The sequence below is a fragment of the Myotis yumanensis genome, unplaced genomic scaffold (assembly GCF_028538775.1).
Source record: "Myotis yumanensis isolate MYYU_CA2020_CCGP unplaced genomic scaffold, mMyoYum1.0.hap1 SCAF_3, whole genome shotgun sequence".
Taxonomy (NCBI): Eukaryota; Metazoa; Chordata; class Mammalia; order Chiroptera; family Vespertilionidae; genus Myotis; species Myotis yumanensis.
In genome coordinates, this window is record NW_027223754.1 from 151,719,214 (window position 1) to 151,745,159 (window position 25,946).

At 41.8% G+C, this 25,946-nt stretch overlaps 1 protein-coding gene across 3 annotated transcripts in view; it reads right to left on the reverse strand.

Moving 5' to 3' along the window:
- MSRB3 (methionine sulfoxide reductase B3) overlaps positions 1-23,461 on the reverse strand; it is a 192,419-nt gene extending 168,958 nt beyond the window's left edge. The window contains exon 1 of one of the 3 annotated variants that reach the window (XM_070409794.1): positions 23,292-23,461. In XM_070409794.1, the coding sequence (XP_070265895.1) occupies positions 23,292-23,382 (91 nt within the window). In that variant the 5' untranslated portion in view covers positions 23,383-23,461. The remainder of the gene's footprint in view (positions 1-23,291) is intronic. The other 2 variants (XM_070409795.1, XM_070409793.1) reach the window with 2 other exon arrangements.
- Between the last annotated feature and the right edge of the window lie 2,485 nt (positions 23,462-25,946).

A 25,946-nucleotide genomic window follows, 5' to 3' on the forward strand; every position in this document is an offset into this window, starting at 1 on the left:
TACTGTTGTTATTAACCTAGTTATTAATAACAGGAAAGGAGCAAAAGGGGAGGCTAAAAATGTAAGCATGTCATTTGGGCAGCTTTGCCAGGAAGCTGCAGCGTTATACGCCCCAGGGAGCCACGGGTCACTTTACTGCAGATACTGGGAAGGGTCTGGACAGGGAGGAAGATGGATGCATGTGCAGTAAGTCTGGGTGACGCAGGGAGGGTACTTTGTCAGTCACATCTGGGAACAGGTCATTGGCCAGAATGGACACGGCCCCTGCAAGGGTGAGAAATATGGGATATTTAATCTCCTAAACAAAGAGACTTGCTCTCTGGGTCCTCTGGGCACACTTGGCTCATGACTCAGGCTTGGCTTCCGGGCATTCTCCCATGTGGCCCATGGCCAGGTGGACCCCCACACACAATGGACTAATGGGCTGTTAGCTAGCCTGATGCTGAAGTGGACCCAGTTGCAACATGGACAGGAAACTCTGGACACTGGCTTTGCTTTTAGCTCTACTGGAACCCCAGCTACACTTCTTCTATGACTGGAATGGGACTTTGGAGACACACGGATGTAATTCTACACAAATAAAAATCACTCACCCCCTCCTGTGAGACTCAGAAAATTCTTTTTCTCAAGATACCATAAGGACCCCACCTCCCCCAGCAGCCAGTGGGGAAGGTGACATCCCAATTTCTCTAATAATAAAACCACAGTAAACCTAAACTTTTCTCTTCTGCCTTTTATCACCCTGAAAAATTGAGAAGAACACACACCACACAGAAGGCCTCTCATTCCCCAAACCGGGCAAACCTCTGCTGCATCATCTCCTACTCTATTTAACAAAAAGATGCTGGGGATGAAGTGAGAAACAAGATGCCATGGTCCCTGCCACCATGAATCATACATACAGTATTAGTGAGAAAGGTATTATTAACAAGGGCAATAAAGATCACAGACACACAAAGAAGGAATAAACATCTTATATAACAGGAGTAGTCTAGTTTGGGAAGCATACGAACATGTGACTGGAGGTTGTATTTAACATTTAAACTAAGAATGAAGTAAAAATCTGTGTTGCCCAGATTAAGAATAAAAATTAAGTATTCCAGACAAAGAAAAAGACCAGCAGTGGCCCTGAGATTAGAGTGAGTATAGCCCATTGGAGGTTATGAAAGAAGAGCAGTGTGGCTGGACAACGTGAGGAGTAGAGGGGGGAGGCTAACAAGGTAGGCAGAAGCAAATCTTGGAACATATACAGGGTGGGGCAAAAGTAGGTCTACAGTTGTGAGTATGCAAAAGACAATTTATTCTTGTATTATTATTCATTAATTATTGTATTATTTTTCCATACAAATAACTGTAAACCTACTTTTGCCTCATTCTGTATATGAATTTGAAACTTCATCCTAAAGAGAAAGGGAAATAACCTAAGAAGAGTAACATGATCAGATATGCAAATTAAAAAGATTACCATAACTGAAAGGTAGGAAATGGATGGGGGTGGCATAAAAAGAGGTAGTGATACTAATTAGGAAGCTACTGCAGAAAGCTAGGCAAAAGGTTGATATAAGGCACAAGGTAGAAAAAAAATTAGGAGGACTCTAATTGTGGCTCAAGCAACTGCACAAATGGTAATACCATTTACTATGCTAGGGAACAAGGTGGGAGACTAGCTTGGGCCGAAAAAAGTTCAATTTTTGATATGTTAAAGGTACCTAAGATTCAGCCATCCAAATGGAGATGATATAGGGGCAAGTGTGTATAAAGGACTGTGCCTTGGGAAACAAAACTGGATTTCTGGGTAGATTTAGGGTGGTTAATTTTATACAGACATAACTGAAGCTATGGAGTAAATAACACTACTTAATAAAATGTGTAAAATGAATCAAGAAAATGTCAGAGTCCTAAGGAACTTCAGCAGTTAGAGGTGACCTGGAGAAGAAAGAACTAGCATATAGGAACTAGCAAGAAGGAGCAATGGCCAGAGAAGGGAGAGGTCCAGGAAAATCTTGCCCCAGAATGACAGTGCCGATGATAACTGGGATGATGATGATGATGTTACTGGCTAATATAATCACATATTATCTCATTTAATAATTACAACAACAACCTATGCAGTAGAAACAATACTATCTACAAGTGAAGAAATTGGAGCACTGATAATTTAATTAATTTGTCTAAGATCACAAATCTAACAAAACTGTTAGAAACCAGGAGAGAAAACTATTTCTAGGAGTGAGTGGTCAATGTACTAAATGCCCTGAAGTCAGAAAGATAGGGACCAAATTGAGTCCTTTGGATTTAATGATATTGACACCATTAGTGGCTCCAATCAGAGCAGTTTCAGTGGAATAGTGTGGATGGTTCTTGTTTGTAGACCTTATCCATCAGCAATCTATCAATTTTGCCACCAGCACTCTAATCCAAACCATTATCAACTCTTACCAGAACGACTGAACTAGCCCTAAGTGGATTGTAGGGGGTATTTGATGCCCTACAATCTATTATCTCCAAACAGCAGCCACAGTGATTATTTTTTTAAATCTTGAAAGCAGTTTTATTTTTATTTCTTAATTCTTTATTGTTTAAAGTATTACATATGTCTCCTTTCCCTCCCCCTACCCTTTGACCTCTCCCAGCCACTCCCACCCCCCAACACAGGCCCTCACCCCCCTAATGTCTGTGTCCATCGGTTATGCTTATATGCATGCATACAAGTCCTTTGGTTGATCAGAGTGATTATTTAAAAATGCAAATTAAATCTTGACACTGCCTGCCTAAATCCTCTAATAGCTTCCTTCTATCACAGAGAGTAATATCCCACTCCTCATACTGGTCTAAAACCCCATATGATCTGACCCTCCCTTTACCCTCAATTCTAACCATTTTCCCTCTTGCTCCTACCACAGAATGTTTTTCTCATTCTTTCCAAACTGAATGAAAGTCCCTCATCTCTCCGGTTCATACTGCATCCCCAGGGATTAGATAAATTAGTGCCTGACATGTTACACAAGCTAAATACATATTTTTGGATGGATGACAGATAAAGAGAGCCAGCAAGGATGTAAAAGTATTTGTAAAATAACTTGGTTACAGAGGATGGCAAGTTGAATAGGCTTTTTTTGTTTTGTTTTTTAAGTTGACAGAAAACTGAGTATGTTTAAATAAGGGATAATGGGAGATTAACCAAAAGCGTGGGAAAACTTGAAGACATCAAAAAGTCACAGAATGTATAAAAAATTCATCTTTTAGGAAATTTATACATTTAGGAAAAAATTAAGGCCATACAAGGAAGTTATGGTACAAAGAGATTTTATCTCTGTATACCAAAGTTTTTTGTTCAATAATCTGAGAGGTTGGGGAAAATCAGTAGTTTCCAACCACTATCAAGAACTTTTATTTTTGTCCCTTATGATCTCCTTTGGTTATTTCACACTGAAAGGGAGTTCTAATTAGCAATTACATATGTCTGCTTAATAAAATAATTACATTAAGCAAATGCATCTTAGTTGGGAAATCCAAGGCTCAAAAAGATTAAATAATTCTTTTAAGTTCACACAAATATATTTTTAAAAGAGGATGTCATTTTCTTAATATGAAGAAACTAGTCCAAATTATCACAGGAAATTAATGGAAACAATTCCAAACTATGGACCAAAAGTAAAAAGCTAAAAGGTTTTTAAAGGATAATGAAGAGGCATTGTTTCTCTTTCTAATCTATAATAATAAAAGCATAATATGCTAATTAGAACAGACGTCCTTCCTTCCGGGCAAAGCCACGGCAGGTAGGGGCCGAGGCAGAGGCAGCAGAAGCCCCCGGCCGCAGCAGCGGCAGGCCGGAGCCAGGGCCAAGGCCCTTGCATGAATTTCGTGCACTGGGCCTCCAGTTTATAATAATAAAAGAGTAATATGCTAATTAGACCAGACGTCCTTCCTCTGGACAAAGCCGCAGTGGGCAGGAGCCAAGGCAGAGGCAGCAGAGGCCCCCAACCAAGCAGCGGCGGGCGGGGGCCAGGGCCAGGGCCAAGGCCCTTGCATGAATTTTGTGCATCTGGCCTCTAGTCTATATATATAAAAGCCTAAGTGACCGTTTAACCATTTGACAGGTTGACAGGTTGCTATGACATGCACTGACCACTAGGGGGCAGACACAGGAGCTACCCCTGGTGGTCAGTGCGCTCCCACAGCAGGAGCACTACTCAGCTGACCAACAGGCACCAGATGCAGGTCTCATGGCTGGCCACCGCAGCCCAGAGGCCGCAGCAGAGCAGCAGCGAGCCTACCAAGTGGCAGCAGCAGGCACCACAGGGCCAGAGTGAGCAGGAGCAGCAGGCAGGAGCGGCAGGCAGTGTTGGACTGCCAGTTTCAGCCCTATCCCCACTGGCCACGCCGAGGGACCCCACCGGTGCACGAATCTGTCATGCACCAGGCCTCTCGTTATAAATAAAAAACAATAATAAATCCCAGAGAACTGGGGTAAAAACTTGTATAAGAAAGTCATAGTCTGCCCTAACCGGTTTGGCTCAGTGGATAGAGCATTAGCCCTTGGACTGAAGGGTCCCAGGTTCGATTCCAGTCAAGGGCATGTACCTTGGTTGCAGGCACATCCCCAGTAGGGAGTGTGCAGGAGGCAGCTGATCGATGTTTCTAGCTCTCTATCCCTCTCCCTTCCTCTCTGTAAAAAATCAATAAAATATATATTTTTTAAAAAGTCATAGTCTAACCATGAAGCAAATTAAACTGTGGCATGACATTAAGCAATTGGTGTTATACAGGAGAACTAATTTGAACATCACACTAGGGTCATTTCTTTTGAATGTGACAGAAACATTTAATATCTTCAAAAGTTAAAGGGAGAAAATATAATTAAAAGAAAAGGCTGCATAGGAGTTAGAACAGTGTTATGATTAAGAGCATGGAATCTGGAGCCAGACTGCTTACATTCAAATAATAGTTACACAAATTACTGAATGACTGTACATCAGGCCCTAAGCTTAATATATGCGTTATCAGGATACTACTGTACCTTCTTCATGAAGTTGCCGTGAGCATTAAATAATATGTAAATAATAAAAACTTAGACTAGTGCCTGGCTCATTGTAAGATCTGTTTGGGAATATAGGCTATTATTATTACCACTATCATTATTGTTATTATTTAATATATGGATGTTGACACTTAAAAGTAATGGGAGAAAACACAAATATTTGACTCCATAGGAAAACACAAGAATCCTAATGGATAAACGTGCAAAGAGCAGAAATACATTAAAAGTAGAAAAACACATAGATAATTTTAAACTGCTAATCTTTAAAAATGAGTTACATACACCAGTATGGATAACACAAACATAATGTCACGGGGGGCGGGGGGGTACCATTTATATAGAGTTCCATAACACGCAAAACTAAACAATAAAGTATGTAGAGACATATCAATGATAAAACTGTAAGGAAAGCAAGAGTTTATCAGTTGTCATTTATTTTAAGTGATAATCACAAATGTGTGACTATGGGTACCTCAGAGCAGAGGAAATATGGTGGCCAGTCAAGGTCGCACAGGCAGTTTCAATATTCCATTTGTGCTGGTTGGGGGTTCCCAGATTTTAAAAATTATTATTTATGTAGATACTACAGATTCTTTTTGTTTGAGTAAAATGTTTTATAATAAAGGGGCAAAAACTTACTGAGACAATTTAAAGACAAGAGAAGATACTTTAAAAAAAAAAAAAAAAGAAGATACTGTTTTTTAACCTATCAAATAAGTAAAGTTTTTTTCTTTAAAAATCAATGGGGAAAATCTTCTTCTTGAATGATAAAACCAAATTAACTAGTTTTAAGAGTCAAATATATTTCTAGGATGGTCAAAGGCAAAGTCTATGGCAGTGTACCCTGTTAAAAAAGGACTTTTCCCAAATGATGTATCATCAAGCCTAAATAAGCAATTCTTTGCTGTACATTTAGAACAACTGACATAATATCTAGTAATGCCATTAATTCTGATGGGATATTTAATATGATGTTTCTAATACACTGTAATCTATATTCTAAATAAATACTAAATCTTTAAACGGGTTATGTAACTTTGCTTATGGATCAAGTTACTGGGCACACTAGCCTACAAAGTTCAAACGTAAGATCTTAGTCACAGAACATTTATATTTAATTCCACAAAACAGACAACTCAAACCCAACATAACAAGACATAATCTTGTATAATTTATTAATCATGTATCCATTAAAAATTATGAAAGCTATTTGAAGACTTTTAGACAACCTGTAGATTACAGAATCTTAAAGCAAAACCAACAAGGAGCTTACGTGGCCTTAGGCAAGAACAAGAATAGGAAAATCCAGTCTTCCAATGTTCTTTTCATCAAACTAGACTGACTCCCTGGCAACATGAACATATACACAAGGATGCAAATACGCTCATGAGTGTGCAATTTTTAAAAAGGCTCGGAACATAGGTAAACATCCTCTGCCTTCAACCTATCCACTTCCTGGCTCCCAAAGGTGGTCTGACTAGAAGGCATATTCACACACCAAGAAATCAGGAACAAGATTACAATGCATGCACTTTTTATTTTTCATTCTCAATTACTGTGGGACCAGAACTCCAAGGCCAACTGTGGCCCCTCCCCCATTATCCTGTCTAACTAATCTCTTAGACCAGTGGTCGGCAAACTGCAGCTTGGCAAACCGCGGCTCTCGAGCGACATGCGGCTCTTTGGCCCCTTGAGTGTGGCTCTTCCACAAAATACCAGCTCTTCCACAAAATACCAACTTCTGCACATGGGCCACGAAGTTTCAATCGCACTGTACGTGTGTGCCCGCACGTGGTATTTTGTGGATGAGCCACACTCAAGGGGCCAAAGAGCCGCATGTGGCTCACGAGCCACGGTTTGCCGACCACGGTCTTAGACTGTGTATAGGGAGATACGGCCAACCCTTTCTTACTTACATACCACTAATCTAAGATAAAATAAGTATCCATCTGCCCTGGCCAGGTAGCTCAGGTGGTTGGAGCATGGTCCCGTACACCAAAAGGTTGTGGGTTCAATTCCCAGTAAGGGTGCATACCTAGGTTGTGGGTTTGATCCCCAGCCAGGGCACAAAGGGGAAGCAACCAATGGATGTTTCTCTCACACATTGAAGTTTCTCTCTCTCTCTCTCTCTCTCTCTCTCTCTCTCTCAAAATCAATTAAAAAAAACCACATATCCTTGTGTAAGGATTAAAAAATAAATAAATAAGTATCCATCTATAGTAGTCACTGTAGACCTTTCCCAACCCCAACCACGCCCAGATTGTTTAACATACTTCCAAAAGGACTAATTGAGGTATTTTTGTGTGTTTGTTTTATGTTTACTTGTGGGGTTTTTGGTGTTTTGTCTTGTTTTGTTTTTTGGCCTTTAAATAAAATAGCTGACTCAAGAAACCATAAAGATTCATTGCGTAACCTATATAATAAAGAGTCAGGGTCGTAACGACCGAAGGCTCCACCAGACCAGAAGTCTGGCCGCTTAGGGCACCCCGACCCAGCACTGACTGCCTAGGAGGCTGAGGATCAGGCCCAGAGAGAGGCCTGCAGAGAGAGAGGCAGGGTCTGATCTGTAGCCTCTGTGGCAGCCGTTGATCAGAACTTGCCTCTCTTTCTCTCCCGGCCTGGTCAACAGCTGCGCCTCCATTTCTCTCCAGGCCTCCACAGCCCCGCCTTTCTGATCAGGCCCTGTTTTGATAGGTCAGAGACATTGACTGGCATAGAAACTGACCAATCAGAACTAAATCTGGGTGAATGTAAGGAGCCAACGGCTGCCTAGGAGGCGGAGCTTTTGAGACTAACTGGCATAGAAACTGACCAATCAGAACCAAATTGGCCAGCAGAGAAGGGCAGTTAGGGGCGAGATCAGGCCGGCAGGGGAGGGCAGTTGGGAGTGAGATCAGGCTGGCAGGGGAGGGCAGTTGGGGGCAAGATCAAACAGGCAGGGGAGGGCAGTTGGGGGCAAGATCAGGCAGGCAGAGGCAGTTAGGAGCGATCAGGCCATCAGGGGAGAGCAGTTAGGGGCGAGATCAGGTCAGCAGGGGAGGGCCGTTGGGGGTGAGATCAGGACGGCAGGGGAGGGCAGTTAGGGGTGATCGTGCAGGCAGAGGCAGTTGGGAGTGAGATCAGGCCGGCAGGGGAGAGCAGTTGGGGGCTCGATCAGGCCAGCAGGGGAGGGCAGTTAGGGGCAATCAGGCAGGCAGGCAGAGGCAGTTAGGAGCGAGATCAAGACAGCAGGGGAGGGCAGTTAGGGGCGATCAGGCAGGCAGGCAGAGAGGTTAGGGGCAATCAGGCAGGCAGGCAGAAGCAGTTAGGGGTGATCAGGCAGGCAGGCAGAGAGGTTAGGGGCAATCAGGCAGGCAGGCAGAGGGGTTAGGGACAATCAGGCAGGCAGGCAGGTGAGTGGTTAGGATCCAGCGGTCCCAGATTGTGAGAGTGGATTGGGCCTAAACTGGTGGTCGGACATCCCCCAAGGGGTCCCTGATTGGAGTGGGGGCAGGCTGGGCTGAGGGAACCCCCACCTCCATGCACGAATTTTGTGCACTGGGCCTCTAGTATAGTAACAAAAGGCAGTTATGCCATGGCCAAAATGAGACTTCTGTAAGTATATGCTGTATGCAAATCATCTACTAAATTTCATATTAAAAGTGGTAGGATAGACCTAAGAATAATGCTCATATACCTGAAAATATAATTTTCTAAAACTATCCATATATTAATTCCTGAGACCGTTTGATAGCCCAGTCTTGACATAATAGTAAAGTCCATTGCCTGGCACAAAACAAGCAATTGTTTTAAGAGGATGTTGAGTTTTCCTGTCATTCCAAAATTTCAGTTATGGCTCAAATTTTTAAACAAAAGTAAAGCCACAATGAGTGGCTGAAAGCTGAGAGCAGAACCTCCCTGAGTATCCACAAAGCAAGAAGGCAACTATTGTCTATAGACTCTATAAGTCATAGTTTCCACATAGGTATACTGTCCAAACATGTGAGAATGCTTTTATATTTTAAAGAAAACTGATTTCAAATGTTATAGTGGCTTTTTGCGATTATGTATCTTCTCAGTCCACAGCTTAAAAAAGCACAACAAGCAGAATATGGGAGGATCACCTTTTCAAAACTGAGTTAGTAATTGCTCTTATTCCTGTATACTAAACATAAACATGTCACTTCAGAAAATTTATTAACAATGTATTATTTTTAGAAAGTAGAATCAGGATTGACAGTTGGTCAGGAAGCCAGGCCCTTGAGAACACATTTCCTATACCAGTATTCTCTCTATTTCAGCTCCATGTTTTATAAACCTCTACAGTCTGTGCACAGAAAGCCCTCTCAGTAAAGTAAATTCAACCCATTTTCCTTCAGAAAGTCAGGTATCAAGAAACTGTCCCACTGTTCTCAAATCAGCACGTAGCTGAGTAATCCAATCACACAAATGCCAGGTAACAATGCTGCTCCAGGTGATCACTGCCAAGTGTCAGCAGTCTTGGGTATGAGTGGCCACGATGGCCATCTCACATGTATAGGAATCTGGCAGGTAACACTTTACGAGATACTGGAATGTGTAAATGTGATGTCCCCTAAACAGAGTTCACAGACAGAATGCCATACACTGGGCATTTTTCAAAGCCAGCTCAAATCGTATCTCCTTTTTAGGCATTTCCTGTGCCCTTCCTCTTTCTAGTAAACACGTTTTCTTCTCCCCTTCATTTTTAACCTTCCTTACTTATACATGCTTATCTCCAGCCCTGGTATCTCCAAGTTAGTCTTACATTTCCAATTCTACTACACTTCTCCACATGAATGTTCTTCCAGCACCTCAAATGCAATAAATCTAAACACTTATTTTTTACCCCCACCCACAACCCTGCTCTGAGTTCACATTCTCTCAATTGTCTAGCCTTAACCTCATCTTTTATTCATCCCTCTCCTCATATCCAATGAATTGTTTATTTCTGTCCAATCTACCTCAGCAACATTCTCCAATTCTATGTGCACTACCCAGTTTAAGTCTTCATTCTCTAAAAAACTCTTAGAACATTTCTTTATTGGCCCACTGCTTTCTTTCCCAGTTTAATTTATCCTATGAACTATTAGATACTATAGCCTATAATTCAACTCTGATCATGACATTTCAAGGATCCAAAAAAATTCCAATCTCATAGCTTACTCACTTGGTGGTGCAGTCCAAATTTCCTAGCCAAGCATTAAAAGTTTTCCATGGTTTAGGCCAAACCTAATTTTCCATCTTTATACTTTGTCTTCACACTATTTCCCCTTCTTTTTTTTTTTAATTATCAGAGATTTTGGATTTACAATTGTTTCATCATCATAATGTTTTAAGATGGTTGGGTGGAATTAGGCATAGCTATTCCCTTTTTTTAAATTTATCTTTATTGTTGAAAGTATTACAGATGTCCCCTTTGTTTGTGTTTTTTTCCCATTGACTCCTTCACTGCATACCTGCTCCTCCTAGGCCTTCACCACTCTGTGGTCTGTGTCCATGGGTTATGCATATATGCATATAAGTTCCGAGGTTAATCACTCCCCTCCTAACCCTTACCCCTGCCTTTCCTCTGAAATTCGTCAGTCTATTCCATGCTTCTATGTCTCTGGTTCTATTTATTCATCAGTTTATTTTGTTCATTAGATTCCACATATGAATGAGATCATGTGATACTTATCTTTCTCTGACTGGCTTATTTTGCTTAGCATAATACTCTCCAGGTCCATCCATGCTGTTGCAAATGGTAAGAGTTTTCTTATAGCTGCTTAGTATTCCATTGTGTAAATGTACCACAGTTTTTGTATCCACTCATCCATTGATGGACACTTCAGCTGTTCCCAAATCTTAGCTATTGTAAACTGCGCTGCTATGAACATAGGGGTGCATATATTTTTTCTGATTGGTGTTTCAGGATTCTTAGAATATATTCCTAGAAGTGGGATTACTGGGTGCCAAATGGGATTTCCATATTTAATTTTTTTAGGAAACTTCATTCTCTTTTCCACAGTGGCTGCACCAGTCTGCATTCCCACCACCAGTGTACTAAGGTTCACTTTTCTCCATATCCTCAACACTAGTTGTGTGTTGATTTGTTGATGAAAGTCATTCTGACAGGTTTGCAATGATACCTCATTGTCATTTTAATTTTCATTTCTCAGATGATTAGTACCTTTGAGCATTTTTTCATATATCTCTTGGCCTTCTGTATGCCCACCTAAATAGTGTCTATTTAAGTCCTTTACCCATTTTTTAATTGGATTGTCTTCCTTTTGTTAAATTGTATGAGTTCCCTGTATATTTTGGAAATTAACCTCTTATTGGATGTATCATTGGCAAATATGTTCTCCCATGCAGTGAGCTCTCTTTTCATTCTGTTGATGGTTTCTTTTGCTGTGCAGATGCTTTTTATTTTGATGTAATCCCATTTGTTTATTTTCTCCTTAGTTTCCATTGCCCTTGGAGATGTATCGGTAAACATATTGCTAAGAGAGATGTCTGAGATTTTGCTGCCTACGATTTCTTCTAAGACTTTTATGGTTTCACAACTTACATTTTGTCCATTTTGAGTTTATTCTTGTGTATAGTGTAAATTGGTGGTCTAGTTTCATTTTTTTGCAGGTACCAGTCCAATTTTCCCAACACCATTTACTAAAGAAACTATCTTTACTCCATTGTATGCTCTTGCCTCCTTTGTCAAATATTGAGCATAATGGCTTAGGTCAATTTCTGGGGTCTCTGTTCTGTTCCACTGATCAATATGCCTGTTTTTGTGCCAATGCCAGGCTGTTTTGAGTACAGTGGCTTTGTAGTATAACTTGATATCTCGTATTGTGATTCTTCCAACTTTGTTCTTTCTCAAGATTGCTAAGGCTATTTGGGGGTCTTTTTTTTTGGTTACATATTCATTTTTGTAGTGTTTGCCCAGCTGGTATGGCTCAGTGGTTGAGTGTCAACCTATGAACCAGAAGGTCATGGTTTGATTCCCAGTCAGGGCACATGCTTGGGTTGCAATTGCAGACTAGATCCCAGTGTGGAATGTGCAGGAAGCAGCCAATCAATGATTCTCTCTGATCATTGATGTTTCTCTCTCTCTCTCTCTCTCTCTCTCTCAAATCAATAAAAAATAATTTTAAAAAATAAATTTATGTAGTATTTTTTCTAGATCTGTGAAATATGCTGTTGGTATTTTAACATGGATTGCAATGAATCTATAGATTGCTTTAGCTAGTATGAACATTTTAATGATGTTGATTCTACCAATCCATGAACATTGTATGTTCTTCCACTTGTTCATATCTTCCTCCAGCTCCTTTTTCAATGTACTGTAGTTTTCCGAGTATAGGTATACTTTTGCCTCCTTGGTTAAGTATATTCCTAAGTATCTCAGGTGTTGTTGGGTTTTTTTTGTTGCAATGGTAAATGGGATTTTTTTTTTTAGTTTCTCTTTCTGAAAGTTCATTATTGGTGTATAAAAATGTAAAAGCCCTGATCCGGATGGCTTCCCAAACATTCAAAGAACTAACACCTATCCTCCTCAAACTATTCCAAAAAATTCAAGAGGAAGGAACACTTCCAACCTCTTTTTATGAGGCCAGCATTACCCTAATTCCAAAACCAGATAGACACTACAAAGAAAGAATTACAGGAGAAAACAAGATGGCGGCATAGGTAAACACCGGAAATTGCTGCCTCGCACAACCACTTCAAAAATACAACTAAAAGACAAAACGGACATCATCCAGAACCACAGGAAGGCTGGCTGAGTGGAAATTCTAAAACTAGAAGGAAAGAGAAAAGCACACTGAGACTCAGAGGAGGTGCGGAAGTAAAGTGCAAAGGTACAGAGGTGCACGTGGAAAGGGCTGGCAACTGAGGACACGGTTGTCTTTTTCAATCGGGAGGGAGTCTCAAGCTCCCAACTGCTCTGAACTCCAGTTCTGGGCGAGTCTCTGGGGACCCAGAGTCATACGGGGAGAAACTGGACTGTCTGGCATCAGTTGGAACTCGAGGGCAGCTTTCTCTCAGAGGTGCTTGCAGTGATTACTGCAGGACACTGAGACGTGGGGCCTCTTAGGGTAGGACTGAGAAGCAGCCATAGCTGCTTGCTCTGCACTGTTGATTCCCTAAGACCCTGCCCCACCCAAGCTGTGCCCAGAGGCTTTTGCATATGAAAGACCTGGCCCTTTGCAATCTAAAATTACCTAACAAACTGCAGCTGAGTTAGAGAGACCCAGCTCATCCAAAAGAAGGCCCATGGCCCCACAGCAGCTTGCATTGCTTCACAGCTGGGCCTCATCTAGGCACCTCCAAACCTCAAACAAAGAAGAGGAATCTGCAGATCTCTCCGTAGCTCCTGCTGGGTAGCCTCAGGCAGAGGCTAAATTAGCACCTCCTTAGAGATCCAAGAGCCAGTGTACCCAGAGGGCAGAGTGGGACCATCCAGATTACAACTCCTCAGATCCATAAGGGACACACTCAGGGGGCAGACTCAGTGAGCACCAAAGCCCCACTGAAGCAAGTCTTGCCCCAGAAGGGTATCTCCAGCACAGAAGTTCTCCCACTGTAGACACAGCTGATTCTCACAGCCAATTGGCCTGGAGGTCAATTCCTCCCAGTGTTACCTACAACAATCAAGGTTTAACTATAACAAGACTGTGCACAAAGCCCACAAAGGGGTGCACCAAGAGTGTCCACCTCAGGTAAGTGGGGAGGCTGAGCCACTGGGTCCTATAGGACACCTAGCACAGAAAGCCACTCTATCAACACAGGGAAGCATAAAAAATGCAGAGACAAAGAAACAGGTCACAAATGACAGAAATAGAGGAGAGCAAACTACTGGATATAGAGTTCAAAACCACACATATAAGGTTTTTCAAGAATTTTCTAGAAACCGCTGATAAATTTAGTGAGACCCTCAAGAAATCTAGTGATACCCTCGAGGTTATGAAAAAGGACCAACTAGAAATTAAGCATACACTGACTGAAATAAAGAATATTATACTGAGTTCCAACAGCAGACTAGAGGAAGCAAGAATCAAGTCAAAGATTTGAAATACGAAGAAACAAAGAACACCCAACCAGAAAAACAAAAAGAAAAAAGAATCCAAAAATATGAAGATAGTGTAAGGAGCCTCTGGGACAACTTCAAGCATACCAACATCCGAATTATGGGGGTGCCAAAAGAAGAGAGAGCGCAACATATTGAAAACCTCTTTGAAGAAATAATGACAGAAAACTTCCCCTACCTGGTGAAAGAAATAGACTTACAAGTCCAGGAAGCACAGAGAACCCCAAACAAAAGGAATCCAAAGAGGACCACACCAAGACACATCATAATTAAAATGCCAAGAGCAAAAGACAAAGAGAGAATCTTAAAAGCAGCAAGAGAAAGAAACTCAGTTACCTACAAGGGAATACCCATACGACTGTCAGCTGATTTCTCAACAGAAACTATGCAGGCCAGAAGGGAGTGGCAAGAAATATTCAAAGTGATGAATAGCAAGAACCTCCAACCAAGATTACTTTACCCAGTAAAGCTATCATTCAGAATTGAAGGTCAGATAAAGAGCTTCACAGATAAGGAAAAGCTAAAGGAGTTCATCACCACCAAACCAGTATTATATGAAATGCTGAAAGGTATCCTTTAAGAAGATGAAGAAGAAGAAAAAGGTAAAGATACAAATTATGAACAACAAATACACATCAACAAGTGAATCTAAAAATCAAGTGAATAAATAATCTGATGAACAGAATAAACTGGTGAATATAATAGAATCAGGGGCATAGAAAGGGAGTGGACTGACTATTCTCAGCGGGGAAAGGCTTGTGGGGGGTGTGGGAAGAGACTGGACAAAAATCATACACCTATGGATGAGGATAGTGGCGGGGGGGGGGGGTAAGGGCAGAGGGTGGGGTGGGAACTGGGTGGAGGGAAGCTATGGGGAGAAAAAAGAGGAACAACTGTAATAATCTGAACAATAAAGATTTAATTTTTAAAGAAAGAAACAAAGAAAGAAACAAAGAAAGAAAGAAACAATTACAGGCCAATACTCCTGACAAACATAGATACTAAAATCCTCAATAAAATATTAGCAAAGAGGATCCAGTAATACATTAAAAAGTTCATACACCATGACCAAGTGGGATTTATTGCAGGGATACAAGGCTGGTACAATATTCGCAAGTCAATAAATGTGATACATCTCATAAACTGATTGCAAGACAAAAATCACATGATCATATCAATTGATGCAGAAAAAGCATTTGACAAAATCCAACATCCTTTTTTTGATAAAAACTCTCAGCAAAGTGGAAATAGAAAGATCATAAATCAACATAATAACGGCCATATATGACAAACCTATAGCCAACAGCATATGCAATGGGCAAAAACTAAAAACATTTCCCCTAAGAACAGGAACAAGACAGGGATGTCTGCTTTCACCACTCTTGTTCAACATAGTACTGAAGTTCTAGCCATAGTGATCAGACAAGAAGAAAAAATAAAAGGCATCCAAATTGGAAAGAAGAAAGTAAAACTGTCATTATTCACAGATAACATGTTACACATAGAAAATTCATTAAAAAACTATTAGATTTAATAAATGAATTTGGCAATGTAGCAGGCTACAAAATTAACAGCCAGATATCTATGGCATTTTTATTTCCCCTTCATATATGCTCTATTTTTTTTCTTCTATACCTACCTTTCTATATGATCTAAATATTGGGTGCTCAACAAAAGTTGCTTTTCTTCCACATGAGTTTGCTATACTCTCCTTCCCCATGCCAACTCAGATTACAGGAAAACATGCTATTATTCTATTTATTCAATCCTCACACAGGATATTAGGATATTCATGGAAAGCCTGTAAAATCTAGAAAATAGACAAGGACTGAGAAAGGAGAGCAGTGTGACTGAGCTCCAATGTCAAAGGAAGGTGGTGACATTGCAGGATTTCATAAAAACTTCAGAATATTTGAAAAAGCTGGAATCATTATACCTGGGACAATGGATCCTAAGAGCCTATCAGAATTCTCCTAGATGAAATATTAATCTAATAGAACTTACAGTACAGAGAAGAAGATGACTACATATAGACTTTATAATGCAAGATGGTAAAATAGTGTTCCAATCAAGGCACAAAATGTCTTAGAAGCAAAAGGAAATGACAAATTCTAAACGATAAAGTTTCACAAAATACCATGTGACCAGGACTTAAGCATTTCAATAGATTATGACAGAAAATTATTCCACGCAGCAGAAATACTGTAAAGGAAAGGTAAAGATGGAAAATTCTAGATATGTGAGAGAAATATTAAATGATTAACTCTTCATCCCTAAACTATTTTGAATGTCTCTGATTATCACAATTTGTTTTAATGAATTTACTGATTTTTAAATCACATTTTATTTTTATTTTTAATTGAATTTATTGGGGTGAAATTGGTTAATAAAATTATATAGGTTTCAGGCGTACATTTCCATAATACATTTCTATATTGTATTGTGTGTTCACCACCCCAAGTCAAGTCTCCTTCCTTTTATTTTTATTACAGTTGACATACAATATTATATTAGTTTCAGGTGTACACCCCAGTGATTAGACATTATGTAACTTACTAAGTGATCATCCCAATACTGGTATATCTCATGCCCATTTGACACCATCATACTTATTAGATTATTGACTATATTCACTATGCTGTACATCCCAATGACTATTCTGTAACTACCAATTTGTGCTTTTTAATCCTTTCACCTTTTTCACCCATCCCTCCAACATCCCTCCCATCTGGCAACAATCAAAATGTTCTCTGTATCTATAAGCCTGTTTCTGTTCTGCTTGTTCATTTATTTTGTTTTTTAGATTCAATTGTTGATAAATATGTATTTATTGCCATTTCATTGTTCATATTCTTCTTCTTCTTCAAGAAGACTCTTTAACATTTCAAGTAATACTGGTTTGGTGGTGGTGAACTTCTTTAACTTTTTCTTATCTGGGAACCTCTTCATCTGTCCTTCAATTCTATATGATAGCTTTGTTGAGTAATTTTGGTTGTAGGTCCTTGTTTTTCATCATGTTGAATATTTTTTACCAATCCCTTCTGTTCTGCATAATTTCTGTTGAGAAATCAGCTGATTAAGTCTTATGGGAGCACCCTTGTAGGTAACTGCTTTTCTCTTGCTGCTTTTAAGATTCTTTCTTTGTTTTTAACCTTTTTGCATTTTAATTATGATGTGTTTTGGTGTGGGCCTCTTTGGGTTCATCTTTTTGGGATCTCTCTGTGCCTCCAAAATTTGTATGTCTATTTCCTTCATCAGGTTAGGGATGTTTTCTGACATTAGTTTTTCAAATAGGTTTTCAATTTCTTGCTGTCTCTCTTCTCCTTCTGACACCCCCATGATGTAAAATTTGGTACACTTAAAGTTATCCCAGAGGCTCTTTACACTATCCTCATTTTTTTTGGATTCTTTTTTCTCTCTATTCTGATTGGACATTTGCTTCCTTATATTCCAAATTATTGGTTTGATTCTCAGCTTTATCTACTCTACTGTTGATTCTCTATAAATTATTCTTCATTTCAGTGTATCCTTCATTTCTGACTGGTTCTTTTTCATGGTTTTCATGTCCTTTTTTGCTGTTGAAGTTCTCACTAAGTTCATTGAGCATCCTAATAACCAGTGTTTTGAACTCTGCATCTGGGGCATGTTTCTCTGCCTCCTTCTGTTTGTCTCTATGTACCAGGCCGAGCTGCTACATCTCTCAGGCTTGGTAGAGTGGCCTAATGTAGTAGGTGTCCTGTTGAGTCCAGTGGCACAGCCACCCTGTTCACCAGAGCTGGGCACTCCTGGTGCACTCCCACCACATCCCCCATATGGGTTATGTACACCCTCCTGTTGTGGTTGAGCTTTGATTACTGCTGGCATGTCAATGGGAGGGTTTTACACCCAGGCACATCATCTGTAAGGACTGGCTTTGACCACCATGGAGGATCAGCTATTCAGGAGACCACTCTATAGAGCAGGACTTACTTTGGTGTCTCCTAAGTCTGCCCCTTGAGTGTGTCACTTGTGGAGGTGGTTGGGTGGTGCTTCAACATGGTCTGAAGCTGTCCACCAGGTGCAATGGCTCTGGAGCCTCCTGGGAGGAGCAGGCCAAGGTCAAATGCAGACTTTGTTCTGCCTGGGGCCTCTGGGCATGAACTACAAAGCAATCTGCAGATGGCTGCTACTTGTGCCAGTCTCTGAGGTGCCTAGGAGAGGCCAAGCTGTGAACCAAGCCCAGTTGCTGCTAGTGCCAGGCCTATGGCCACTTAGCAAGAGGTAAGGGGCATGCTAAAGCTAGATGCTGCTTGTTTTGAGAAATTTTAGGAAAAGTGTGAATGAAGCATAAGCCAACACAGGCCATTTATATGAAAATGCCACTGGAAATAGGTTGGGTGTGCCCACAAGTTGGGTGGGGTGGGGTCTCAGGGAATTACCAGGGCAGGGCTACCAGTGATAGCCAGGTCGATGGAGACTCAGATGTGGTGCCTTGTGGCTCCACGGGGATAGGATTTAGCAAAGGAACAATGGTCTCTGCCAGCACTTCTGTCTGGGAGAAAGCTGTCCTTCCAGCCCTGGCCCCAATGCCATACAATTCAGTTCCTCCTTGGATGTCCCTGGTACCTTTCAAGCTTCTGCCTCAGCACTGAAGCTCAGAGGAAGTGAGTCCAAGTAAGTCCATTTGTAGGCCCTTTAAGAGAAACACCTGGGACTCCAGAAGCACTCTGTCTCACTCAGCCACAATCCCTACTGGTATTTACAGCCAGAAATTGTGGGGACTTTCTTCCTGGCACTGGAACCCTGGGCTGGGGGGCCTGGTGTGAGGTTCGGACCCCTTACTCCTCAGTGGAGATCTCCTCAGCCAAGATATCCCTCCTGATTTTTATCCACCAAATGTGGGTGTGGGACCAGCCTGTCCCTCCTACCAGTCTCAATGTGCTTTTTCTATAAATCCTTAGTTGTAGGACTTCCATTCAGCGAGGTGTCAGGTGGTTCTGAATAATGGTTGTTCTGTAGTTTAGTTGTAATTTTGATGTGCTTGTGGGAGAATGTAAGTATGCCACCATCTTGCCTAAATCTAATAAATTTACTTTTAAGAGTTTTTAAGCTTAGCATTTTAATCTAGTGGATTTCTTAAATTATGCAGATGATTTTCTGCAGGATGGATTAGTTGTTAAGCAGTATTTTCACAACTCAGATGGATCCCAAGCTCTGCCGTAATTCTTGAATGTGGTGCTACACTCACTTTATTCCCCACAGGCTTTCTCTTCAGTGCTGGTCTAGCCGTATGAATAACCAATCTAACATCCTAGGATCCCAGGAAAGGGTCACACTCTTTTACACACACATTGCAATCAAGAAAAAATTATATACTGCAAGGACTAATAACCCCATAATAAAAAATGGTAATAATGTAAAATAAACCATGTAAATGTTTATACTACATTCTATAAAGAAGTCTAGAATTAAAAGAGACTTTAGAAAAAAATCTAGATTAACCATTTGACCCAAACTGTGTCTGCTAGGTTCTTTCTCTCAGTTTATTTATTTATTTTAAAAAGACATATTTTATTGATTTTTTACAGAGAGGAAGGGAGAGGGATAGAGAGTTAGAAACATCAATCAGCTGCCTCTGCACGCCCCCTACTGGGGATGTGCCCGCAACCAAGGTACATGCCCTTGACCGGAATCGAACCCGGGACCCTTCAGTCTGCAGGCTGACGCTCTATCCACTGAGCCAAACCGGCTAGGGCATCTTTCTCTCAGTTTAGCATCAAGGCTAAATGATTAAGCCTCTCTGTAAATACTCAGGAGCCTCTGAGAAGTCATATTCAACCATGAATACAAAAAAGCAGAACTAAAATGGTCAGCAAATAGAGAACAATGAAGCAAAGAAAGGCAACGACTAGAGACTGGAAAAGTTGCAGGTTGTCCAGTCCCTGGTACCTAATAAGGTCTGTCTGCATTTGGCTCCCGTCAAATTCCTTTCTTTTTCCTAAAACTAGTTCAAGTTCATTTCTGTTACTTGTAGCAGAAGCTTAAATAATGAAATAACCAAAATCCCCCATAAAGTCAATTGATTGATTCATTCGTGGTCTACCTTTCCCATACTTTTCTTTTTCTTTCTCTTTATTTGTAAGTTATAAATATGACTTTGATATGCTATAGAGACGAATATGTGAACGGAGACCCAGGATTGTGCTGAGCATTTTAAAAGTAAAACCCATCATGCCCAGGAAAGAGAAAACAGAAATATTTAAGTAAAAGCCTTGAGATTTCTGTACAGCAAACAGAGATGCTAACAGCTGGCAAATTAAATAAACAGCTATCTGATTACCCTCCTATTGAAAGCCAATTTAATTCTGAATAACATAGATGGGTAAGTCCAAATCAGCCTCCTCTGAGGTATGATCAAAAGGTGAAATTCCATATAGGGCATTTCATTTGGAATGCTCACACAAAAAAACACCACAGTCCTCCCAATCATAGAAAGGTTTGGGTTCTCTCCAGTGGTATCCCTAACCCGGATGCAAATTCCAAAACTGAATACCAAACCATCTTAGGGCCTGGGCTTAACTATCCCCAAAGAGCTGTTAGGCATTTACCCTGTGATGTAACTAGAACTTTCTGGTATCATGAAGACATTCACAGAAGCTTAATATTATGGAACTCTGTCCAGGTGTGTGCATGTGCCAGGTATTAAGACATTCCTGAGGCAGATCCGGGCCCCCTAAAGCTGGACCAACACCCATCAGACTACAAGCAGACCAGTTTAACATGTATAGCAAGCCAGAGTTGACAATCAGAAGTCTGAATCAATGTAGTGGGTGGCTCTGCAGGATTCTATAAACAAAAACAGTATTATAGGATCCTGCGGTTAGAAGGAACTTGGGAACTATGTCCAACTTCATCATTTTACTGAGAAGAAAGTTAAACATCAGAACCAAATTCATCAACTAAATCCTTAACTATAATAAGTAACAAAGGTGAGATAACATCAAAGGGACTGTGACCGGATTATGATAGAACCTAAAAGCATGTGGTTCATTATTTCAACTTTATTTACTAAAGTTACTCTTTAATAGTTGAAAATTTATTTTTAATTTAAAAAAGGGTAAATATGTTAGAAAAATCTATAAAAACTACTGTTGGGATAATTTTTTTATATTTTGTTACTTGATTTTAGCAAAAGAGTAAAGATTTCTAACCTAACGAGTTAACATTTTAGTTAAGTTATTAGAGTAAGCACCTTTAAAAGCCAAATAATGGGTGTGAATTAAAACTAGATGATATATGCTTGCAACCTTGGCAGACAGGCAGTTTAGGCACTGTGACAAAATTCTAAATGGCAGAGAGATACTTCTAATTTTAATACAAAAAATTTGAGACATGCACATAAGGCCCTAATGAAAGTCACCAGAAATTAGACTGATATGTCAGGTGGGACCAAAATTAAAAGAATAAATGTTTAAATCATTTAAATATAAACTTGATACTCACTATTGCTGGCAAGGGGCCACAGAACAGTGGATTTGGTCTTCAAGGGTTGTTTACTACAGTAAACAGTATTAGGTAAGTCAACATATCACTGAGGGAGAAAAACCATACATCTATTCCCTGCACAATCCACTATTTATGGTGCAGCACAGTATTTTTTTTAGAAGACCATTGATACAATGTGGTTAGAACTGGTTGTGTTTCCCAAGAAGTGCTATTAAAGTTATTCCTAAAATATGACTTCATAAAAAGTAGGTCTTTTTGAAAAATATTATTAGCCAGAAACAAATATGAAATTGATATTACTTAAATTAATATTTTTAAATTGCACATTTAATAAAAGTTAAATATTTTTTAAATCTCCCATTAATCTGAATTGACAATTTGTAAGTTACATAAATCCTTAAGACTTTTTATAGAAAAAAACTAACTTTTAAAATCTATTTTGCCAACAATGCTGCAAATGGAAAAATATGAAGAGCTAGCCAAAGACTGTTGAATAGAACCTAAGCTTAAGAATCAGCTTTCCACTAATGTATGAGTCCTATTTGTTAGCCCTATCTTATTTGCAACAGTTTAGTCCACGGGTGGCAGAAACAAAACTAAACTAAAATTTCCTAAGGAATCTCAACTCTGAGGATTTACAATTTCTGTTCCTTCAAGCCAGACAAAACTAAGAACCGAGCTCTGATAACTAGATACTGATCACAAATATAAAATTCATGCGCTTTCACATTTACCTTAAACTCTGTATGGGTGCTTTCAAATAATTAACTTTTATAATAATCTTATATTAAAAAATTCCTTTCTGATACGTGCCACATGATTTAAAGAAAACGATTCTTAAAGATTGTTCTAAGAATTCAAAACTGCCCCACTTGATAGCCTATAGTCCTCATCAAACAGCGGAATGGCACCTTTCGTTCCCATAGTTCCCGTGAAATAGTTGGTGCAGGGTAAAACTTAAAAAACAGACTTCGATGCTTTTTTCCGCTTCAAAGCAAAACAAAACTAGTACCTGGCAAAGTCGGGGTTCGGTGTGGTCCTGGCCTGTTAAGTGCCAGCCGGGCCCGCCGGAGCCCGAGCCGCGGCGCGGAGGGGGCAGCCGGCCGGCGGTGGGCGCCCCTCTCCTCGCCTGCCGCCCCCGGGTCCCCGCGCTGCCCCCGCGCCCCCGGCGCCCCGCGCGCGCCCCTCCCCGACGCGCGGCGGGAGCGCGGGCCTGGCTGGCACCTTCCCACGCGCCCGGCCCGTTATCTGAGCCGCCACCTCAGCGGGGCCGACCTGCGCGGAGCAGGGGGCTCCGGGAGCCCCGCCGCGAGCGCCGCGCCCCCCGAGCCGGGCGGGTCCCCTCCCTGCCTCTGGCCGCCGCCCGCCCGCCCCTCTCCCGGGCCCCGCGCCTGGCGAGAGCCCCTGCGGGCTCAGGTTCGCTCCGGGACGGGATAAGGTGTCAGCGCGGCGGCCAGGCGCCGCCCGTCGGCGGGGCGCAGCCACCAGCCCCGACCTGGTTCCCGCCGCCCCCACCGCCCGCGGGCTCTCTCCTCCGCGCCCCTCGGCGCCCCTCGGCGCTCGGGAGAGGGCGTCCCGCAGGAGGCTCAGGGGGCGCAGCCGGCGCTCGCACGGGACTGGGGTCGCGGTCCCGCTTCAACTTGGCAGGGTCCGGGCGGGAGGGCTGCGGGTGGCGGAGCGGAGCGGAGCCCAACTTACCGGGCTGCGCGGCTCCTCGCGCCGCGGCCGCGGCCAGACAGACGCAGAGGCAGAGCGAGAGGGGGCGCGGGAGGGTCCGCCGCGGGCTCATGGAAGGAGCAGGGAGCCGCCGCCGCCGCTGTCCGAGCCTCCCTTCCTCCCTCCCCGGCTCCGGGCGACGGACGGGGCGGCGGGAGGCATGACGGGAAATTCCTGGGCACGGGCAGCCGAGTCCAAATATGAGCAAAGGAGACGAGCGAGGGAGGACGGCGAGCGCGCCCGCCGCAGACGGAGCCGGCTGCCCGGCCTCGGCGGCCGCCAGCTCCCACCTCCTCCTCCCGGTCCTCCTCCAGAGCCGCCCAAGGCTGACCTGGGAGGGGAAGCCCACTGCCAGGGGCATCCCTTTCCAACGTGGGGGCCCAAGTGCAGAGCCGGGCATCCCACCCGCGGGTCCCACCTGAGACCCCTGGAGGGGTAGGAAAGAGGAGCGCCCCCACCGGGAGGCCGGACAGCGAGCCGGGACCAGTGGGGAGATGTTTACGGGTTGGAGGAGACTCTTGCGCTGCCCCTGATCAGTTGTGAGCTATGGTAGTGAGGGGATAAAAGATTTGGCAAATACGTCTCTGAAAGTGTGGGAGGGTGCGACTGGAGCCACACTTCCAGTTATGCACACACTCAGGTGAGCCATCCTGGGGACAACAAGCAGGCATTATAATACTTAAAACCACCCTCCTGCATTCCAGGTGAGGGGCCTTCTGCACCAGGTGTGTGGTGGGTGTGTGCGTGGGGTGTGTGTGTGTGTGTGTGTGTGTGTGTGTGTGTGTTTTCTTAGCCAGAATTACAAAGGGGCTGTTCCCAAACTTATATTTGAACACCATATATGGAGTTGAGGCAGGCTGAGGGACAATAGTTGTTCACAGAACCTAAATGCTGACGTTTAGACCTGCCGTTCTTTCTGCCTCCAACCTCCTTTCATCTCCCTTACACTAGTTCTGTACTTCTTGTAGCTTGTCTTAAGGGCAACGTTGAAATTTATTCAAAAGGTGCTACCTCTCATGATCAAAATGTCAGTCCCACATGTGTAATTACAGGCCTAAGCCAGTAGTACCCTGACTTTTCTTTGGCACTGATAACTCCTCCAGGAATCAAGTCCAAATGACCCTTAGCTTTTCAAGACAACATAATTATGTCTTAATTACTGTAATTTATTTATTTTCACTCACACTAATGGGACAGGCCCTGAGGATGTAGAATGTTATGTAATTGCTTAAGAACATTTTAAGATGCTGCAGAAATGATTTATTGATGCAAAATACTTAAGGGGTAAATGTCAAACAGATTTAGAGTGTGGGTTATTCTAACATGAACTAAAGAATGGTAATTTGTACATCACACTGTTTGAAAATGCTATATATATTTGAAAATTATAAATTTTATTTCAAAACAAATTCCATTTTGGCAAAGTATTAAGGCCCATATGCCAAAAACCAGTCCATTTGCAAGTGGCTCCCCTTAAATCATCTGGTTCTGAGAAACACCACAGCCCTGGCAAGGGGAGAGAGTTCCCCTTCATGTACTAGCAGTAACAATGGGACTAAAGGCAGATGACCCAAGTCAACTAACAGTCAATAAACTAATCTGGTAAATAAGGGATCCAAAAGACACATCCCATCATTATTCAATTCAGGTACCTAGAAGCTGGGTAGTTGGAAGGGAATACTCAGGAAACTCTTGAGTATTACCTCCCTTTCCTCTTTTTTGTAAATTTAACTATGTTTTTATATAAGCATCTGTTTTTCTTACTTTCCCCACAACACCTAGCATAGTTCTTTGCCCATAGTGTAACTATTTAAAAACAAAAGCAAAATGAGCGCTGTCATTTGTAGATTGACATATAGGAGCTTCCTAAGTGTGGAGAAAAGCTTGCTTCAGATGATTGTAATAATTATGGCTATATTTTAAATATTTTAGTTGACCTGAAGTACAAAAATGTAAAATTATAAAGCACGCAATCTTAGGGCAACCTAATTCATGTTAATACAATTGGAGAGTTAATTAATTGGATCAACTCTGCTGACCTCACAGGGAGCAATACCAACAGCTATTCTAAAGGCCTGAATAAGTATATTAAAGAGAGGATAAAAGAACTGAAGTTCCTGGGCGAATAATAAGTGCCAGGCACGATGCTAAATGTTTCACAGTTGGTATTTTATTTAAGCCTTATAGATATCTCTGACTTATTTTTTTTTAATCCCTATTTTACAGGTACAGACAGAGGCATAGATAAGCAAATTATGCTACCAGGAAGGGGTGAAATGCTGTTAGGATTCCGACCTCATCCCAAAGTTTATCTTTTTCTTTTTTTTTAATATATTTTATTTATTTTTTACAGAGAGGAAGGGAGAGGGATAGAAAGATTGAAACATCGATGAGAGAGAAACATCGATCAGCTGCCTCCTGCACACCCCCTCCTGGGGATGTGCCCGCAACCAAGGTACATGCCCTTGACCGGAATCGAACCTGGGACCTTTCAGTCCGCAGGCCGACGCTCCATCCACTGAGCCAAACCGGTCAGGGCCCAAAGTTTATCTTAATTTGACTCTTTTACCATCCGAATCGGTCCCATTTCCTCTACAGCTTTAAAAGAAAGCGGCATTCAAAAACTGTGTTCACTGG